At 46.1% G+C, this 20,257-nt stretch overlaps 2 protein-coding genes across 5 annotated transcripts in view; both read right to left on the minus strand.

The window, feature by feature from the left end:
* ARMC8 (armadillo repeat containing 8) overlaps positions 1 to 5,213 on the minus strand; it is an 80,642-nt gene extending 75,429 nt beyond the window's left edge. For all 4 annotated transcript variants that reach the window (XR_007766999.1, XM_050902255.1, XM_050902257.1 and 1 more), the window contains exons 1-2: positions 5,137 to 5,213; positions 2,764 to 2,840 (exon numbers count right to left, since the gene is read on the minus strand). Coding sequence is in view for 3 of the 4 variants with exons in the window: in XM_050902255.1 (XP_050758212.1) it covers positions 2,764 to 2,840; positions 5,137 to 5,181 (122 nt within the window). In the remaining variant the exon portion in view is untranslated. The remainder of the gene's footprint in view (positions 1 to 2,763; positions 2,841 to 5,136) is intronic.
* A 1,511-nt stretch (positions 5,214 to 6,724) lies between these two features.
* Positions 6,725 to 16,807, minus strand: DBR1 (debranching RNA lariats 1). The gene is made up of 8 exons (XM_050902801.1): positions 16,611 to 16,807; positions 16,400 to 16,524; positions 16,233 to 16,313; positions 14,403 to 14,488; positions 12,942 to 13,166; positions 11,984 to 12,064; positions 10,696 to 10,841; positions 6,725 to 10,160 (listed from the first exon to the last, which is right to left on the minus strand). Exons 1-8 carry the CDS (start codon positions 16,805 to 16,807, stop codon positions 9,482 to 9,484), a joined length of 1,620 nt encoding a protein of 539 aa, XP_050758758.1. The 3' UTR covers positions 6,725 to 9,481.
* Between the last annotated feature and the right edge of the window lie 3,450 nt (positions 16,808 to 20,257).

Raw genomic sequence — 20,257 nt, forward strand, 5'->3', positions numbered from 1 at the left:
CTTTCTCAAGTTACAAGATGACAACTGGATTGGCATGATTTTCAAGTTCAAGAAGCATTTAGCTATACTTTACCTTTATCAAACCTCATTCAGAAGTTGATTTTCATTAAAATTACAAGGATGCAAATTAAAAAAGCCCCAAACCCAAGTTATTCCTTCAAGCGTCTTTAATACCATATGAAGAACAGGACTATTGTAACTGAAGACAATCTGCAGAAACAAAGTCTCTTAAGACAGCCTATTTTCTGATCCTTGATATTTGTACAGTTCCATCAATCAAAATAAAAATCTAGGTCATCAGTATTTTCAGCCAGGATGCAGGAAAAAAACCAGCACATCTTAGGAACCAAAGATTTTCAGCAAAGTATGCAGAATATCTGGTAAAGCTTCTGACAGACACTTCTGGTAGAACTTTAAATCTCTTCTACTCCACCTCAAATATCAGTTCATTCCAACTTCAATACCTCTTCAGATACCCTGAAGTCAAAGGAAGAAGGGCAAAGCAGTATTTTTCTGCCTGTCCTGGTTTCGGCTGGGATAGAGTTAATTTTCTTCCTAGTAGCTGGTATAGTGCAGTGTTTTGGATTTAGTAGGACAATAATGTTGATAACACGCTGATGTTTTCAGTTGTTGCTAAGTAGTGTTTATACTAAGTCAAGGATTTTTCAGCCTCTCATGCCCAGCCAGCAAGAAGGCTGGAGGGGCACAAGAAGTTGGGAGGGGACACAGCCAGGACAGCTGACCCAAACTGGCCAAAGGGATATTCCATACCATATGACATCATGCCCAGTATATAAACTGGGGGGAGTTGGCTGGGAGGAGCGGATCGCTGCTCGGGAACTAACTGGGCATTGGTCGGCAAGTGGTGAGCAATTGCATTGTGCATCATTTGTTTTGTATAGTCTAATTCTTTTAGTATTATTATTGTCATTTTATTATTATTATTATTGTCTTCTTTTCTGTCCTATTAAACTGTCTCTATCTCAGCCCCCGAGTTTTACTTTTTTCTGATTCTGTCCCCCATCCCACTGGGCGAGGGGGGAGTGAGCAAGCAGCTGCGTGGTGCTTAGTTGCCGAATGGGGTTGAACCACCACGCTGCCCAAAGAGAATCTTGGACTGACAGAAACTTTTTTATATATACACTATTCTAAATTCTATTTTTATATATACACTCTTCTAAATTGGACTGTTTCACACCCACCCACCAATATTTGGAAAATAACAGATCTACCACATAGGATTTGCTCAATGTCAGGAAAGATATACTCTCAGAATTAGGATTTTAACCAGAGCATCACAAATACAGTTTACCATCCAAATCTGCCCTTTGAAAGCTATTGTGAAATAAATACATATTTTCTTGTCTTTAAATGCAAGAAAAGCATCTCAGCATAGAATCCACTGACATCCATGGACAAGATGAAGAATTTCAGACGTTAGCTGAGACAAAGATACTGCCTAAAACTTTTGTTTCTGAGAAATCAGTTATACTTCAAAAGATACGAATAACACCTCAAAAGATAGGGAAGGGATTACCAAGGGTTGTGGGTTCCAGTCCTTTGAAAAGAAAGGAGAGCAGGGAGGGAGCGCCACCCAGGGCTCAGAGCATCTGCCAAGGAGAAAAGAGGGGCTCAGTCAACTCACTTGGACATAGGATGAGACACATCCTTGCCCCTGGGACCAGCACACCAGCCCTCATGAGTAGTGGACTAAGAAGGCCAAGGGATGGAAGCAAAACCAGACTGTCCTACAGGGAAGAGTTAAGAACCTGTACGTAGTTACGGTGGTGTACCAGAAGTTTTTACACAGGTAAGGGGGTATTTCAACCAATAACGTTTCCAGGACAGTTTTATGCATGTTGTGTTTTTCATGTGTTTCAAAGGGACACTAATTCTAATATGTTGCCCCTGGGACACCTTCTGCAATAATTTTTTTCATCTGCTACTGGAAAACATCTTAGATTGTCCTAAGCAAGACAACCAACATTCTCGGCTTTTTGATCCACTTGGTCCTTCAATGTCTTCTGGTGTTTTGCTAGATAGCCACAGCCATCAAGTTACTGGTAAGCCTGAAAAGGTCTGGTTTCACCATCAAAAGTCAGTCCTGGGCAACAACTTGTTTGCCATGTTGCTGTGTGGTTATAACGGAAAGCTTATAGCCCAAGGACAGCATGAAAACAACCAGATCTTTGCAGCAGTTTTACTACCTGTTCAGCAGGGCAAGTCGTCTACTCACTCTTTCAGTCATTACCCCTTATCACTGGCATGCAACAGAAGTACTGAAATATAATTTGCATCCAAATTAATTTCTATGGTAGCATTTTCTTTCAGCTCGCAGTTCCCATCAGTGAGATAGAAGCCATGCATTAAAAAAAAAAAGCCAACACTCAGGCACAGCAGCAGCAGAAAGAGTAAGAGGCAGGTACACTGACTTGGCAGTGGAATAAGAGAAGAGAATCTCAACAGACCTGGAAAAGGAGCAAAAGGTGGCCAAAAGGAAGATATGTATCCAAAAAAATTTTGAATGCTCACAGAACATTTAATCTCATTGCTGGCAACTGGGAGGCTGCGTTATGAACCATATGCACTACAGAGTGACAGTCTGCTAAAACAATACTATCATGTTTGCATTAAAATTTTCCAACAAGATTTCTCAAAAAAAGATAGGAAGAGCTTCTGGCCCTTGACGTACAACTCTAGTGTAATTCAAGTAAACCTAGCTTATGCACAACCAACAGCCTAAGTGTGTTTCAGATGACTTACATGACACCTTGCAGGACTTTCTGAGGATCGAGGTCAAATAATCTATCAACATAGTGGCGGCTACTAGCCGTTACCTCCTGCAGAGAAGAAAAAAAAAAATTGTAATAGTTTATATCAATTCATATAATGGCAGACAAACAGGAATGGCTAACGCAGCATTAAGTCTACGAAACCTATCAGGCAAGATAGCAGCAAAACCACAGAATCATATTTAAATGTGCAGTATGTTACTGCTGGGCAACATCCACCCAAAGAATTAACCCTGTGTTCAAGTGTGATTTAAAGAAGATGATGTACTTAATGTAGATAACAATGTGTTACGAGTCAAAGCAAGTTAACAGAGTGCTGTTTATGAACAGGGCATGCAAAAGGGGTCTACTTCAGTTATCAGCACTGCCTTAAATTCCAATTTTATTATGTTCAATTACTATATAGAAAAAACATGAATTCCTGAAAGAAAAAGTTTGTAAGAGCAGTTAATGTTGCTCAAGAAGCATACCCACAAACAAGCTCTCGAAAATAAGGAAGCTTGTATCAAGACATTTTTCTGTAACTTACTTTATCATAACATATCTACACATTTCAGAGATCATCCTTCTATATACTGTCCCACTCAACTTCAACAGGGACAGCAGCACAATATTCTCCATAACATTCCCATAGCTACTTTATAGGACAAAGTGAACTCTCTTCTCAGCAACAGGACCATGCTTGTAAGCTAAACATCTATGCACCAATGATTTGTTATTCCCTTTGAGAAGATCCAAAGCTGGAGATGGCAAGCGTTCCAAAAAACAAGGGTGGGAAAGGGGAAGGGAATTTTCCCTCCAGGTTCTCACGAACACATGCCAGGGTACGTTTCCATTATCTCACTTTTTTTTTTCTTTTTGCCAGCTCAACTTTTTATTAGGCTTTTCCCATTTTTTCCTTATGAGTTTTCCTTGAAAGAAGCTATAAGGGAATTGAAAACTCTTTCTTGCTTTTGCAAGTATCTACTCTTGGGCTGAATCTGCTCCTGCTTCCCCACCCAGATATCAGAAGCACCAGCAGCTTCTTGCTTGTGGTCTCACACAACTCTGAGAGAAGAAGAATCATCTAGGGGCAGCAAGACTCCTTTGTCTCCAGGAATACTATTAAATTATGCCAAATAAATTCTACAGATAAACTTCCACCATGTAATGAAAGGCAATATTTTTGAGACCAGCAGTAGACTTTTATCTACCTGATCTATGTATTTATATGCAAAAGTCTTCCGCACTTCAGAGATCCCACTGCTTTCTGTTTCTAAAATATCCTGGCTTTCACCCTATCAACTACTAGGTTCACAATATGTAGAAGAAGGGCATTCATATCCAGGTAAACGAGTTTTTCAGGTAGTCCCCAAAAACAAAGAATTTATCAACATCATCAGTTTCACGGTTCTCTCACCTAGTAAGAAATTCTAAGGAAAAAAAAAAAAAGCCCAAAACCTCAGCTCTTTAAAGCAGTATCCACGCTATACCTTTTGCTTTATTACTCCCAGCGCACAACTCTGATGAGCAGCAGGACTGGGCAACCAGCACCGGCTGTTCTACTTACTCTCAGCTTTCCCAAGGAAAGGAAACTAGTGGTAGTTGTCAGACCCCCTTCCGCAACACCAGCGCCCTGCCCACAGATGCAACACATCAGCCTCCTCCCTGCAGCAAAAGCCAACAATGCTGTGTCGTGAGATCCCAAAGAGCTGTTATGAGAAGATCAGCGTTTCGCCACCAAAACAACACCCACTTGCTAGGAAAGGCTGGGAGAGCATGTTTTGCCAGCCACGACCAGCCCGGTACACTTCTGAGAGACCCTATGCTCCTCTGCAGCAGCTTGGTTATAACAGCTCAAAATAATGTCAATGAACCCTCTTTTTGCTGAGCAGGAGTTTTAGAGGGACCAAAAACATTTACAGGAGAGCAGCTGAAGAGTGTAAGTCGTGTCATCAGGTAAAAATACGTTCAGAAGAGCCAGTACCTCTAACAAAAATGGGAACAGACTCCTCAGAAAAGGGGGGGAATGCCGTTTTGAAGAGAAAACCCCCTCGGGGAAGAAGTTGTTGCGACGGGGGCGGAGGGGGGGGGGGGCACAAGGGAACGAGCGCCCTACCGACGCCCATGTCACCCCTGCGGCCCACCACAGCCCGCCAGGCCCACTCCCGGCCCCGGGGCCGGCCCGCCGGGCCCCCCACCACCACACAAAGGGGCCCGGCAGGTGCCGGGGGCCCCCGCACAGCCCGCGGCCCGGCCCCCGCGAAGGCCAAGGTCAGGCCGAGCCCAGCGGCAGGCGGGCGCCCCCCCCGGCGGCCGCGCTAACGGGCGGCAGCGGCGGCGGCGCAGGGGCCGCGGCACTCACCGAGAGGACGCTCATGCGGAGCGGCGCCTCCAGCACGCACGCCATCTTGGCGGACGCAGCACCAGCAGCAGCTCCAGCGGCGGCGCCCTCACGCTCGCGCGCGCGCCGCTGCCGCCGCCGGCGGGCACGGCCTCATCGCGGAGCGCAGCGCAGCGCCGCCGGGCGGGGGTGAGTGGGGGGGGAAGGGGGCGGGGGCGGCGGAGGCGGGGCGCCGCGGCCTCGCGCCCAGCGAATCGGCCGACGCCGAACCGCCGCTACCTTCCGCCAGCCCGCCGCCACGGCGCGTGCGCTCCCCCCGCCCCGCCACAGCGATCCGCGGGGCGGCCCCGCCTCCCGCGCGCATGCGCCCGCCGCCACCGCCCCCCCCCCCCCCCCCCCCCCCCCCGGCCGGGAGCCGCGTGCAGCCCGGCGGGCGCTGCGCGCACGCGTGGAGCAGGGCGCGGCAGGTGCCGGCCTGTCCCGCGCGCTCCCCTGCGCGGCGGGAAACGCTGCCTCCGCCGTGCCCGCGGGCTTCGGGGAGCTGGGACGGAGGCAGCCGTCTGCGGAGGCGCAGGCAGCTCAGGGGACTGGCTCAGCCCCTGGTATTTCCCTCAGCCCCACTGCAGAGCTTACTCCATCAGCCCTCCAGGAAGACGCCAAACGTGGGGCTGGGTGACTGACTTCACCTGACTGAAGCCCTGACACTGAGGCAGGGGGAGGCTGACCCCTACCACAGGCTTCTCACACAGCACCATAAACAGGCACCCCCCCCCCACTGCTGTTTTCCCAGTCCCCGTTCCACACCCTGTGGGACAGGGACCCTAGCCCGGCTTTCAGGACAGCCCCTCAGCTGTCCAACAACAGCCTGACCTTTTTTCATTACAAGCAACCAGGTTTAGCTTCAGCTACCTTATGTTCTGACTGCATTAGTGGAAATGGTGGAGTTCTGCGGGTCCTTCTGACACATCCTCGTCCTGCGTCTTGCCCTGTCTGTGTGGAGTTCCTGGAACATAATGAAGACGGTGTGAGTGGGGTGTGAGTTGGCAATTCAGCCACACCAGGTATAGACAGACCTAGAGCGTTGTTGAGAACCGGTTACTCAGGCACAATCTTCATCTGAGACACAGGCACGGCATGCCACTTCCCATCCTCTGCCTCGCTGCACCTAAAATAGATGGTGTGGGTTCCTTTTTTTGTCATTGTTTTTGTTGCTTTTGTGAATTTGTTTGGGTTTGGGTTGGGTTTTGGCAGAAAATACCCCCAAAAAACAGGACTTCACTCAGTTTTGCTATAGACTTCTATAAGATCTGATATGTTGGTATTAGCCCCCCCTGTATTTCACACCTTGAGGCATAGGGATACTAATTCTATGAACTCATTGCTCCTGAAGACAGAATTAAATGGCAGGGGGGAGGATAGTAAAAACATCGCATCAGGGTTCATACTGTCAACTTTTGATACTGTGAGGTAAATGCAGGTTTGCCAGCTGTTAGAGATTGCAGAGGATAATGGGAGCACAATAAACATACTTTGGGATGCTGCCACAAGTTGATTTTAATAGCTTTAATTTAAAAAGAAATACTTCACTTCTCATGAAAAAAAGCTATACTCCTTTCCTGAGTTTGTTTTTCTCTGATTAAGAACAAGCTTTGAACAAAACACCTGTGTGCTGTCCTGGAATGAAAGAGGTGAACACTTTTCTCAAGCACTTTACAGATAACAGCAAAAACATTTTTAGACTCAGTGCAAGTCTCACATACTGAAAAATCTGTGATACGAGGGTCTGACAGATAAACATTTTCCAGATGTTTCTCACCAAAATTTCAGAAGTCAGAAGTTTTCAGAAAGACTTTAAAGCTTCCTTTTAAAGAGGACTGAAGACTCTGGGTCTTAAGAATTGATTAAACTTTGTCAGCCTTCCCTAGAGTTTTACATACTTTTTGGAGTATTTGGTTGTCTTTACTGGGGAAGCTTCAGGTTCAGAGCTTCAATGGAGTTCTACATGCAGCAGAGGATCTTGCTGACAGGGAAAATCCATAACGGACGAGAGCACAGTACAGCTGGACACTTCAAACTGCAAAGAGGGTGTGAACAACTACAAGAAAGGGCACAATAACTCTATATAGCTCAGACATGGTTTGTACTAAAAAAAAGTTATGTTAAGTATATTTACCAGCTGCACTCTGTTCAATGGATGCTGAAATACTTCATTAAAAAAAAAAATCTTTAAAGATGCAAAAAATCAGTATTCTATCTTGTTAAAGTCTCCTGCTTTCTAGAAAGCCAAAACACATTTAGCAGAAAGAGAATAACACACGACAGAATAATTTGCTTTAAAAACATATGAAGTCAGTCTAAAAAGTCTATTACATGTAGCACACATCTTTCACTCCAGTTCACGTAGAATCCGACAGCTGAATACCATGTGCAGATTTCTTGGGAGACTTTTCAAGTTCATAACACAATTTATACTTAAAATACTTTATTTCCAGATCATGAGGCATGCTTAAGATTTTAGCATTGCAGGCCCAGGACCCTTAAAGATACTCAACTATCTTCAGTAATCTAGCTGATAGTTCACAGCTACTTTAGATAACCTGAGGGTTACACCAAACACTTCCAATTTTTCATCACATTGTACCACAGTTCTCTTTGGTGGGTATTCTGACAGACGAACAGGCAGAGAGAGATACAGGAACAGTATTAAGAGGGCCCAATTAATAATTTAATAAACAAGATAGCATCCTCTGGAAAAAAAACAGGATGTTAATGGCATCAACCCACCAGTATAAAGCTGTTAATCAGAACTTTGGAGAGCATTAATTTTGCCATTTTCTAGCTCTGGAATACTTACACACATTTAGTTTTCATAGTGAACTGCTGACATGAGAGGAACTAAGATGAATCCCAGAACATGGAAGTGATTTTAAAGACGGAAGTCTTGACCTTAAAGTGTTTCCCTGCTACATAACTCACAGCCACCGACGCATTTCACTCCTGGCTCCCTGTCCACTTCCCTCTTCCTGTCAGGATGCTTTCTTCTCCACAGTGCCTGTGCCTGAGAGGAGTAAAAGCAAACAGGAGCTACCTCTGCTCTCAAGGGCAGCACAGTCATGAGGAAATCCCGCTCCGTCTGGACTCTGAAAGCTCAGCACACAACGCCAGCAGAACTTGACTGTAAGACTAATGAGTCTAATGACATACGCTATAGTTCTTGAAAACACTGTCCAGTAAGTTTTGTTACCCTCACAGCCTTTTAGGCCAAAGGACTGTAATTTGTTTGCTAATAATTCAGGGCAAACTAGAACAGTAAAAAGAAAACTTCCAACTTCCAAGAGGATCTATATTCTGGCAACTCCTGTTCTCCCTCAGCTGAAGTTTATGAAGGTACTTTGGAAGATTCCAAATCCAGTTGTAAGAATTCAGCAAGTTACACACTACTGAAAAGAAGCGACAGGTGAAGACTTAGGCTAATGATAACGGTAGGCATTATTGTCTCAAGCAACTTATAAGCATCAACCACCTTATACGAAAATACAACACAGCCTTAATTAGTAAGAATTGAGACAGTGATGACGTCCACGTTTGGGAAGCTGTTCATCCTAACTACTTGCATTTTAATTTTAAGACATGGTTCTCAAGTTTTAAGAAACAGCACACAAGTGAGTTTTTAAGAGCAGAGATGCACTCTTCCATGGTTCCCGTAAAACTGTCATGCTTCAAATTAAGCGACTTGGTTCTCTATCAAAACTGTAATTAAAAGCCAATACTGGACAACACACATTGTTTTGTTTATGACCATAAAGTTTTTCTATGGCATGAATATCACCAGAAACAAAAATCTTCACTCTTCTATTGCTGTTTTGTTACCATGGGAATTCTATTTTCAAATTTAGTTCACGGAGTTATTGCATATGCTACTTTGTATTAAAAGTTCAGTATAAAACAAGACAAAAGCAATAAAATCAAATCATTCAGTCTTGTAAGTCAGACATCCTCTCACTTCGACTTGAGTTATAATCTAAGAGTTCTTTTCTTGTTAAACAAGCACAGTGAATCTTGTATAGCAGTACAGCTGAAGATACGTAGTATACACTAATAACCAAGAACCGAAGCAAAATCAACTGATTATACATGAGCTTTAAATCCTTTGACAAAGTATTTTGTTGGAAAAGTCTGCTTCTGACTTAGGTGTTTAATCTGGATAAATCTTCTTCCCTGCGAGAGGTACATACAGCCTCTTCAGCATAAGAAAGTAACATGAATAAGATCAAGTAAGGTTAAAAGCACGAGTAGTCCACCACAGTTCTCACCACCTTCCCATAAAAAGGTACGGAGAGAACTTATTTATACATCATATGAAGTATTATTCTGTTTTATCTTCATCCTCTGCAGCATAGATAGCTTGATTCCTTCTCTTTATTTTTTTAATGCCACTGTTTCCATTTTCATTACCACCAATGCGCTTTAATGGTCTCTCATTTAAGCTCTTCTCTTCCACCTGCTTACTCACAGCAGATTTCTCCAGTTCCTCGTTAGTAGAATCCATAGCATCATCAGACGATACCGCCATGGAATCTGGCATGATCCGGATGTCAGAAAAACTTGCAGAAAAGTCAGGAGGATGATCAGGGGAAGGATCTACAGAACATGTACTCAAGTCTTCATCGCCACCTTCTTCATCCAGCATTATTTCATCTGGATTAATGGATGAAAGTCCAGAATTATCTGTATTATATTCACTGGGTTCCTCTGCTGACCCAGTACTGTCCATCTCCTCTTCCTCCTCCTCCTCTTCATATTCGCCTCGTGCTGAGCCCTCTTCTTTAGCTTGCTGGATCCTGTCATTGATGTCAGTGAGGCCAAACTGGGCACAAAACTCAGTGGTCTGTGGATTGATGGTATGAACCGGTTCCACGTGTTTTTGGGGCTTGCTGGGATCATAACAAGCAGCTGTCAATGTGAAGTTACAAGGAATTTTGAGGTTATGATTCAGCTCTTCTAACACCTCTTTGATGGCTTCTTCTGTCGCACTGTAATCCCACCTAAATAAGTGTATAGAGTTAAAACAAGTGCAGCTAGTCAAAAGGTATTTCCTGTTCCCACTGCAAAGAGAAACTTTTAAAGAAGGATAATAAATTCGTCTTACAACAGACACCTAATTTCTCAAAAGATTTTTCAGGAAAGTATATAGTCTTTGGTCAATACTGAGATTCCCCTCTCCCCACCAAGGATTTGTGTATTATGTCAACCCACTCAATAAGCATTCACCCACCCACCCCCATAATCCAGCCTGATTTTCAGTCTCACAGTGCAACTAGCAAGATGATCAGCCACCACGTATTTTTTGCCACCTCAAATGGCAGTATTTATGTTTGCAAAACAAAATTAACTGTCCGTGTAGAGCAGTAAAGTTGTATGCTCTAGAGTACAGCTCTTGTCACCATCCTCTGTTTTCCAAGGCATTTAGCAAGTCCTACAGGCATTATAGGCTGCAGAACAGAGAAACACAACTCTAAGATAAGTTTACTTCCAGTCCAGCAAAATCACGCTTTCCTCTCCACTTTGCATGTAACTTACTTGGCATGGAGGCCATTCTTTTCAGGCATATTCCATGAGCTCTGCGTCACATTAACAAGACTGTTGGTGGCCTTGAGGACTGCAATCCACTCAGCATCATACTCCAGCGAGTCACCTGCACTAGGATCATGCTCTATGTCTATTATCTGTTTAAAAAAACCCAGAAAACAGATGAGGTGAGTTATTTCTCTTGACACCAAAAACTGATTAAAAGTTTGAAGTGTTACTTGCATGGTACAGAGTTTTAATTAAGTTTCAAGTACACTAGGCTAGTGGTCTCAAACAAGTCCTCTCAAGTGAGCCCTACATAAAAGTTTATAGCAATAAGAGAGTAAGAAAGGACAATCAACAAAGGTAAAAAAGGCATTTCTGTATTTTAGCTTACAGTAATTAAAAAGCGGAACCCCCTCCTCCCTACTGCCAGCTACTGGACAGTTATGCAACTTAGAAACCAGTATTTGCCTACTCCTAAGTTTATGCCGCCTTCCAAGTAGAAACACGTCAAGAATTGACAGCAACAGTTATTCTGCTGTATAAACACACATTCTTAGCACAGCAATGAAATTAATATGAAATGTTTTTAAACTCTTTCAACAGCTGACAAATTGAAAGCCAAATCACTTTGTCTTCAGTGACCTTAACCCGAATCAAACCATTTGGTTCACCCAAACTGCACTAGTCAGGCTCTGATTTTCAATAATCATAGTTCTAGGAGCCATTAATCATAATAAGATGATTCTGAGATTCTATTAGCTCTTCTAAGAGCTAATAATCATAAGAGCCATTCTCCTAGGAAGTTACACCAATTCCTGCTGGAATTCACAATACTGAAAGGAAATTACAGTACTCAACTTAGGACTCAATCCTGTCTGAATTCGTGAATCCAGATCTGAAGCAAGAGGCACTAGCTGACCCAAACTAAACCGTGAAAAAAGAAGAGCCTCAAGAGGGGCTTTCTTCCTAGGTTTGACATTTGACCAAAAAACACAAGAGGAGATTCATTTCAGGTTAAAGTAGAGCTACTCCTCCAATTAAGTCAAGTACTTGTTCTAAGGTGGAAGGAAATGGTAGGAATAAGGAAACACCGCGCCTGCATAACAGGACGCAAGGTCTGCTTATTTCAAGACAATATTATACAGAGACCGTTCCCCACATGCACCATTCCTAGTTTCTTTCCAATTCCTCCATTTATCAGAACTATTCTTCAGCTTGTATCTAAGCACAGCACTTAGCAGTCCAGGCAAGTGAAGTACTTAAAAAGTGAAAACCCACTGCACACGGTCATCACCTGCAGAAAGTCTCTGTGTGGCAGGCATTTATCCAGAGCCAAAAACTTTGTTGCTTTTGGCAGCTCTTCTTTGGAGTTTGTCTAGGAAACAAATAGTGTTAACACAGTCATTAGCATTTCTATGAAATTTGACCATTCTAAACAAGTTATATAGAGAGATTTAAAGGCGTAATTTATACAGAAAAAGACTTTCTGAAATAGAAAATCAGCATGGGATTATAAGAAAGGGATGGAGGGACAAAGAGAAAGACAGACTTCACTGGAAGTCTAACAGGAAGCTGGATGCAGATGATAGCAAGATAAAGCAAGAGCCACACTTCATCCTTAAGCAAGGCAGCTGAGCACACCTAGCCTTGAAGCAAAAAGAAAAACTTTAACATAATTGGAAACAGACTTGTTGAGTCTAGAAGGTCTAGAGTTACATTTTTACAGCTAAATAACTTGCAAATAGGAATAGCACATCATACCACTTTCAGGAATAACTCAAACCAAGAGAAGTTTCAACCTACAGGGGCTGGTTTTTGGCTTTACCCAGGCCACCAGACAACTTCATCTGTCAAGCCTTGCTACAGGCATCCTCCCATCCCCGGTTAACCTCTATCTTCTTTTCAGTCGCTTCTCTATCACCTTGTTTTGAAGTTGTCTCCTTCCCCAATGAAGTGGGAGAGAGAGTGCTTTTCTATCAACTTAAATTAAGAAGTTTCAAGTGCAGTAACGTTAACTACTTCACAGTGTCCCTGAAGAAGATTAGGTAGTTACACCACTGATTTATAGCATCTCTTTAACTTACATAAGCTAGTAGTCTTAACACCGCTTAACGTTTTGGGGCTTAAGCTGAGTTTTAATAACTAAGCAAAAACACTAAGAAGTTGCTTTTCTGGATGTGATTACTTGCATTGGAATTCTAAAATGTGCTTGGGACGCATACATTCTTCATTTTTTTTTTTCCCCCCTTTACCTGGTGTTGCATGAAAGCTGCAAATTTAACATGAAGATGAGCCGAGAACCAGTAGGTGGGTTTCAGATGCTGCAGAAGCTCTGAAGCAGCAGGGCTTCCTAATGTGTTGCTCTCCACTTCTTGACGGAAGAAGGACTTCATTTTAAGAAGCTGTTTCTTGTTTCCATAGTGATATATGCTCCTTGGCCAGTCATGTGACATAAATATATCAATTGGACGCTTTAACTGTCAAGCCAAAATGCATACGGTATAAATAAAACACATATGATAAAGAAGTTTCAAAATTACACAGCACAAGATGGAACATGTGCAACATGTTCTACCTCAGATCAACACAGAGCTAGGTGTGACCAATAGCCTCACTTTCAAAGCAAGTAAGTACACCACTGAGCCCCATCTTTCAGGTGGCCTTTGAAGTTGTCGAGGGACTCTGGTCTCCATGGTTTGTACTACACTTTCTTGGGACAGTCAGCTGTGTTTTATATATACTGCCTTATAAAAGAGATCAATCATCACAGTAAGTGCCAGGCACTCAGAAGAAGACTCTTAAAAATTACAGCTATAGAGCAAGTTCTCTACCCACAATCAAAGGCATCTTCCTCATGAAATTTTTAAAAGCTTTGTTTAAAAGGGATAATGGCTAAGCACGATATTCCTTCTCAAAGGAAGCACCCCTCAGAAGTCTAATCAATGTCTTAAGCATGTCTTGGTTCAATATTCAGCATATTTCCATCAGAACACACTTTTAGATGAAACCCGAGTCCAACTAATAAGAAACTTGCAGTGAAACGCATCAAACTCTTTACAATGACAGCAAACCTTTGTCCTATGTTCAGCATCTCTATATCTACTGAATGCTTAAGCGTGCAACTGCAACCTGAATCATCATTCACCAGATGCTTATAAATTAATGTATTCACACCACAACCTCAGCCAAACGGAGTAGCCCTTGTAACAAAGCAGGGAGTAGGCAATAGCTCAAAAATAAAGCTAATCTGTCCTTAGAATTTCTTGCCCTGGAGTCAAAAATACTTCAACCACAGGAATTTGGGATCAGCTTATTCAGCTGGTTCAATTTTGATTAGTTAACTTTGTACCAACCAGCGTGCATGTTAGACAAGGTAGCATCCATCTTCCTAAAGCTAACGTAAAGCTGGAACAGAGGTGTATAGCTAGAGTACCTTCCATTCTGTGAATTTTATCCAATTAAAAAAAAACACCAAAAAAAATACTCCTGCCTGTGCCTGATTCAGATCAAATTTGCACTGCTACGCAAAGCGCTGGAGGAGATATTCAGCAGAAACAACAGTGGAGTAACACCCAGCATAAAAATGGCCTGTCCAGATTAGCTGGGAGTTTTTGGTATCCAATAGTGTACTTGTTCAGAGTAGCTTTAACGTCTTACTTCTAAATTAATGAAAACTATTTACCACTGTTTAAAAAAATAGACTTTTCACTAACCTGCTTGAGTTTGAAGACTTCAATATTCCTCACATGGTAAGCGCTTCTAATTGTTTGCTGGTTGTATGGTGGACACTCAAAGTGGCCTGAAACATTGAAAAGAAGAGTAGTTGCGTGAATCAATAGTTCCCTCCTAACACTCTTCGCAAGCTAGCTTCCTGGGGTCATATAGACACCTACAGCAATCCCAAATACAAGGCTGCCAATAATCAAAGGAGATACTGTATTTCCTTTACACGAGGCTTACACCAACAGGCTGCTAACTTTTTATGTGTGAGGCAAATGTGTTGTAAAAATGTGTCTACAACAATGAGCATTTCCATTCTGTGTCTTATTTTCATAAATATAGAGAATACAGTAATTCAGGTGTGGAAACAAAGAACAGGAGTTTTACCCCAATACTTAAAACCCAGGACCTGTCTGAACCAAGTAACTTTTGGCAGAAAGATTTATGTGCTTAATTCCTGAATGAGGTTTTGTACCTCTCTGGTGAGATAACACCCCTCATTACTTCCCCACACCCCTTACCTCCACAGTTACGCTGCACAGCCATGTGCAATCACACACATAGAGAGCTGTTTGCTGCACAGCCATGAAACATATGTATCTACTAATATCATGGCTACACGTGCAAACATGCTGGCACAGCCAAAGAACGTAAGGTAGACGGGAACAGGCAAAAGTTGGGCATCGACATAGTGAGAGCATAGAGAAGCCTCTATGAGTGGTCAGTAATCAGAACACAAGTTAGGACATAACAACTCAGAAAGAGGTATAAACTAACAGATCACAAAGCACTGCATGAGATCTGACTCCTGACTCAGGCCACTGAGCCTGTGATTTTTTGTGTTTCCTCAAGAGTGCTGCCACCAACCATGCAACTACAGCTTAACAGATTCAGCAGCAGCTTAAACATGCCTGTAACTGCCCACAGGCACCACAGACTCTGGAAGTGCGAACATGTACCCTGTCAAAACAGACATAGTCTCCAACTTTGCCTTGGGACAAGAAACCTGAATGCCTAGCAGAGCTCCTATGTACTCTTAAGAATGAACAGAAAAATTACTTTTTTAGTAGTTAGCATTATTGTCAAAAATTCTCATCTCCCACATGCAATATTCAGGCATACCAACTGTATGCTTGATAACAACAAATTTAATTAGCACTGATAAGTATTAGACAGAATCAGGTGTTTGATAAAACTAGTTCAATACTTTGCAGCTTGAAAGCCATCTGCAAAGCTTCTCTGAAGCCGTATGTTACTGATGATAATATTACTGTACAGTAATCACAAGTAAGAGACTGTTATTTCATGTGTTGAGGAGATCAGAAAGACTAAACTGTCTTCTATTTGCTTATACCAGGTATCATCTGTGACAAGACTTCCGTCTGCTGATGGAGACCCTTCCAAAGAAGAACTCCTGAACACACATACACATAACCAGAAGGAACTGCTCTCGAGATGTACTGACACTAAGCCTCAGCTCAGGACAGTACATTTCTACAATACCACACTTATAAATTGACTGTTTCACACAAGGAAAACTAAACAGTCTTGCATTGCATGCTAAAAGGACACCGCCCATGGAAAAATCAAGACTGTACCAACAACAACGTTCAAAAGGCGCATTGCTTCCTGCTGTGGTCGCCAGGCAGCTACCGACTCATCTACCACCTCCAGAAAAATCCGCGTGTTGAGCCAAGAGAGGATTCCAGCGTAAGAGCCGCTTCAGAGAAGAGGAGGAACAGCCAGACACGCCCGCGACGGCTCGGGCCCAGTGCTCCCCTCCCCGCTGCCCACCCGGCCGGGCCCGCTCTGTCCCGCCATACCTTTCCGGTAGTCATGAGACTTGAAGATGCCCGAGATGCCGCCGATCCTCACGCCGCGGAACCGCACCACGCCCGCGTAACCTAGGGGAGACGGGAGCGCGGCTCGTCACGGCGGGGCCGGGGCAGGGCAAGGGGCTGGAGGGGAAAACGCCGCCGGGGGACCCTACCGAGGTAGTAGATGTTGGGCGCCACCCACCCGCCGTAGGGCAGCTCCTGCAGGTGGTTGGACGCCTCGTGGTTCCCGCCGATGAACACCGTGAGGACCGGGGCCTTCTTCTCGCCGGAGTAGTACCTGCGGAGACACGGCAGCTGCTGTAGCGGCGCGGGCCGGGCCGGGGCCAGGTGGGACGAGGCCAGGCCGGGCCGGGCGACGCTCACCGGTAGAAGGTCTGCATGTGGCGGTACTTGGCGGGCACGGCCATGCAGCGCAGGTCCGCCTCGTTGCGGACGGCCTGGAAGTCGCCGCAGCAGAGCAGCAGGTCGGGCCGCACGTTGTGCCGCCGCTGCAGCAGCTCCAGCGTCTCGTACATCTTGTCCAGGGCGCCATGGCAGCACCCCGCCACCGCCACCTTCATCGCCGCCGCTCCTCCACCGCGCAGGCGCCGCGCGCGCCTTCCTCGTCACCGCCCGCCCCCGCGCCGGCGGAGCTCGGCGGGCGGGCAGCTGCCGGCGGGAGGCCGCTACACCCCAGCCCGTCTCGCCGGCAGGCAGCGACCCAGGGTGCACCTCACGCACCGGCGCGGTCACGGCCACGGCCACGCGTGCCTGGGCCAGCCGAGGCCCCTCCAAGATCACCTGCCGCCCGATTGGCCCAGGGGGTGCTGCCGCGCTCCCCATCTCTCTCCCCAACACCCGTGGGGATGAGTCACACCACTGGCAGGTGGGACCTGCGCAACGGCTCCGCTGCGCTCTGGGGAGGGAAGCTGTCACGGCGATTAGCAGAACGGTCCGTAACAAACCAAAAAGGCCCGTCTCACACCCACGGCGGAGTTTTAGGAACTTCTGATGCCTTTTGCAGTGGGGCCGGAGGCCCTGCAGAGGGTACGCAGACTGTCTGAGGAGACGCTGCTCAGCTCCCCCCTACACTACAGAAACCACCACGCGCTTCTCGCCAGAGCCAGTGGAGTACAGCCCACGCCTCTTCTGCCAGCCTTGCTGGGAAGCAGCAAAAGCTTTACTTCTTTCTCATTGCATGGCACAGAGACCGCAAGCAAAGTGCTGGTGGAGCAGTGGCGGCAGAGCAGAGCGAGCAGTAGCTGCGCACGGTTTCGCCTGACATTTGTGCCAACAAAAGACTGGCTTTGGGTTTGCAAAGGACATACCATCCCTGCAGTGCTTTTGTCCTGCCAGTCCAGCATCAGGCAAGCATATTTTTAGCATAGTCAAGCACTGACTTCTTGTAACTTCCTAACACGCAAGGACAGGAACAGTCGGTGACTTTACCAGGGCAATGGCGTACGAGGCAGGGTGAGAAATTGGGCATCTCTCCTTTTACTTACAGACTGTCGGGCTCGCTCTTTTGGAGAGGACGGATTTCCTCGTTTTGAAGGGCAGTGAATTGGATCATAGGGTGGTATTTGTGTGTCACGTAATAAAACCGCTCCAGACTTTTTCCACTGTTTGGGTTTTTTTTTAACAGTCTTGAGGGATTGAACAAAATTACAAGAACATAGTTAAGCATTAACTTGCTACTACTTACCCTGTAATCATGGAACCAAGCAGACATTCCTGTTCCCCTACGGTAGCACGTATTACATAATGGCCTCTCTTTTGATACTAAGAAAATAATGAGTGTTCTCTAATACATTTCAAAATTTCACAATGTTGGGTTACTGTGTGTTCTTTGGGGCTCTCGTCCAAGCCCAGCTGAAGTGAAGGGGAAAGTTCCTCTGGCTTTCAAACCCCGCAAGTCTTCAGAGTAAAAGCGCACACAAAAGTGTTCCTAGGTGCACTTAGCTCTTTCACTAACTTTGCTGAGACTCACCGGGGCGTAGTGTGAGAACTCGGTCAGTCCAACGCATCGCTCGGGAAGGCTTCCCAGCTTCTCTGGGGAAGAACAGCAGCCCCTCGCATTCGCCACGTCTCAGACTTCCTGAAAGGAAGCGGGTAAAAGAGAGAAAAGGTCCATGAGTCTCTGGAAGATACCACCCTACCCAAGATACTCCATCTCGGGGGGCTTCCTGAGACTGCCAGCACATGCTTCTCCTGCCTACCCAACTTCATCCCCAGTCAGTCAAGGTAAGCTGATATTGTAATGGTAATTCCTGGGTTTGTTAGCTTGGGCTCATTTCCCATACTCCACGTGCCACTTATGCCAACTGAACTGGTGCCCAGTAAAGTCTATAAGTTTTTTTTTATGTTGTAGCATTTTAGTACTTGTACACTATTCATTATGCATCTCAACATCCCTAATTTAACTCTGGGTGTTCACTCAGCAAAACTGCTCTGAACTTTCCACAGCAGTCAGACCGCAAAGGGAGGCAGCCATGCTACTATTTACAGGGGAAGTAGCAGCAAGTTAATGCTTAACTATGTTATTGTAATTTTGTTCAATCCTTCAAGACTGTTTAAAAAAACATGTGACTTAAGTGCAGCTCTCTTCCACCACATGACTAACGCGTTTGGCTATGGATTGGGCTTTGCAGTCACAGTCCCTTGCCCTGATGTGCTTGTGCATGTCTCTCGTGTCTGGATGTCCTGTCCTACAAGAGAGGACCTGCACTTCTCTGAAGTGACTGAATGCACATCCTGTCCTGTGCGACAGGCGAAGGAACTGTGAGGCCAAGAAAGGAAGAGTCCTGAGAAACAGGCTCAGATCAGTGGATTGTTTGGGTGGGAGGTATTTGCCCTTTTGGCTGTTGGCCGCCTGCACTGACCAGTAATGTTTTTTTTTCCTGAGCTAACTATGGTAATTTAGAGCCATGGAAGTAGTTCAGTTTTCCTCTCCAGAGAAATGAGGAAGAATGAAAGGCATCCTAAGGGGCTGCGGATGACACAGTTGCTTCCCTCATCTCTGAGAATGGAATGAGAGGGAGACTTCCCTGTCAAGTGCTTTCTAGCGCTTTTAGAAGATAGCAGGTATTTTCTGCTATCTGGTAGGGGTAGCAGGTTGGTGTGCATGTGTGTGACTGAAGGAAGAGGCTGCTGCAACTAAATGAGTTCAAAGCTCCCTTAGAAAAAGACCCCATGAGGTTGGCCTCAGTATCACAAGGCTTACCTGCAGCAATGTTTTGGTGTCTCTGGGCACCTCCTTCCCCAGTACTGTGTCTGATAATTGCAATGTAAAAACATGACCTGCAGTGCAGCAAAACACACTGTCAACGCAAGGCCCTCTCCGGGCCTAGCCGCTGAAGCGTGGCAGTTGCCTTCCCCTTCCAGCTGCACTTGGGCTCTTTTCCCTCTTAATTTTTACCTGTTCACGGAGGCACCCATCACGCTGTTTTGCTGGCGGGCACTACTGATGGCCTCCAGCCAAAGAGGGCTGAAAACCCGCTGAAGCCAAGAGATGAAGCAACCGCGTTGCTGCATTTCTCGAGTGGCTGAGGGAAAACAAAAACCACCGCCCGAGACACTGCGTCCTGGAGAACCGCAGGCCCGGGCCGGGCCGGCCGGCGGTGAGGGACGCGAAGGACGCGGCGCTGAGGCGACGAGCCCGCCGGCTCCTCACGGCGGAACCCGCGGGGCGGGGGCGGGCGCGGCGGCTGTGAGGAGAGGGAGGGGCGCGGCGCGTGCACGCGCGCGGGGGTGGGCGGGGGCAGCCCCCCGGGGGTGCGCGCGCGGGGGGCGTTCTCCCCCCCTCCTCCTCCTCCTCCTCTTCCTCCTCCTCCTCCTCCTCCTCTATCCCCCTCAGCGCGGGCAGCGCCATTCTGCCGCCGCCCCCTCACAGCCCGGCCTCGACCTGCGCGCCCGGAGCCGCGCGCCCGCCAGCCGCGCCGCGCCGCGCCTCCGGGGCGGGGCCCCCGCCGCGCGGAAGGGGCCGCCCGGGGCCGGCGGCAGAGCGCGCCCGGCGGCGGGAGCGGCGGCGC

Source organism: Gymnogyps californianus, chromosome 10 (assembly GCF_018139145.2).
Source record: "Gymnogyps californianus isolate 813 chromosome 10, ASM1813914v2, whole genome shotgun sequence".
NCBI classification, from domain to species: domain Eukaryota; kingdom Metazoa; phylum Chordata; class Aves; order Accipitriformes; family Cathartidae; genus Gymnogyps; species Gymnogyps californianus.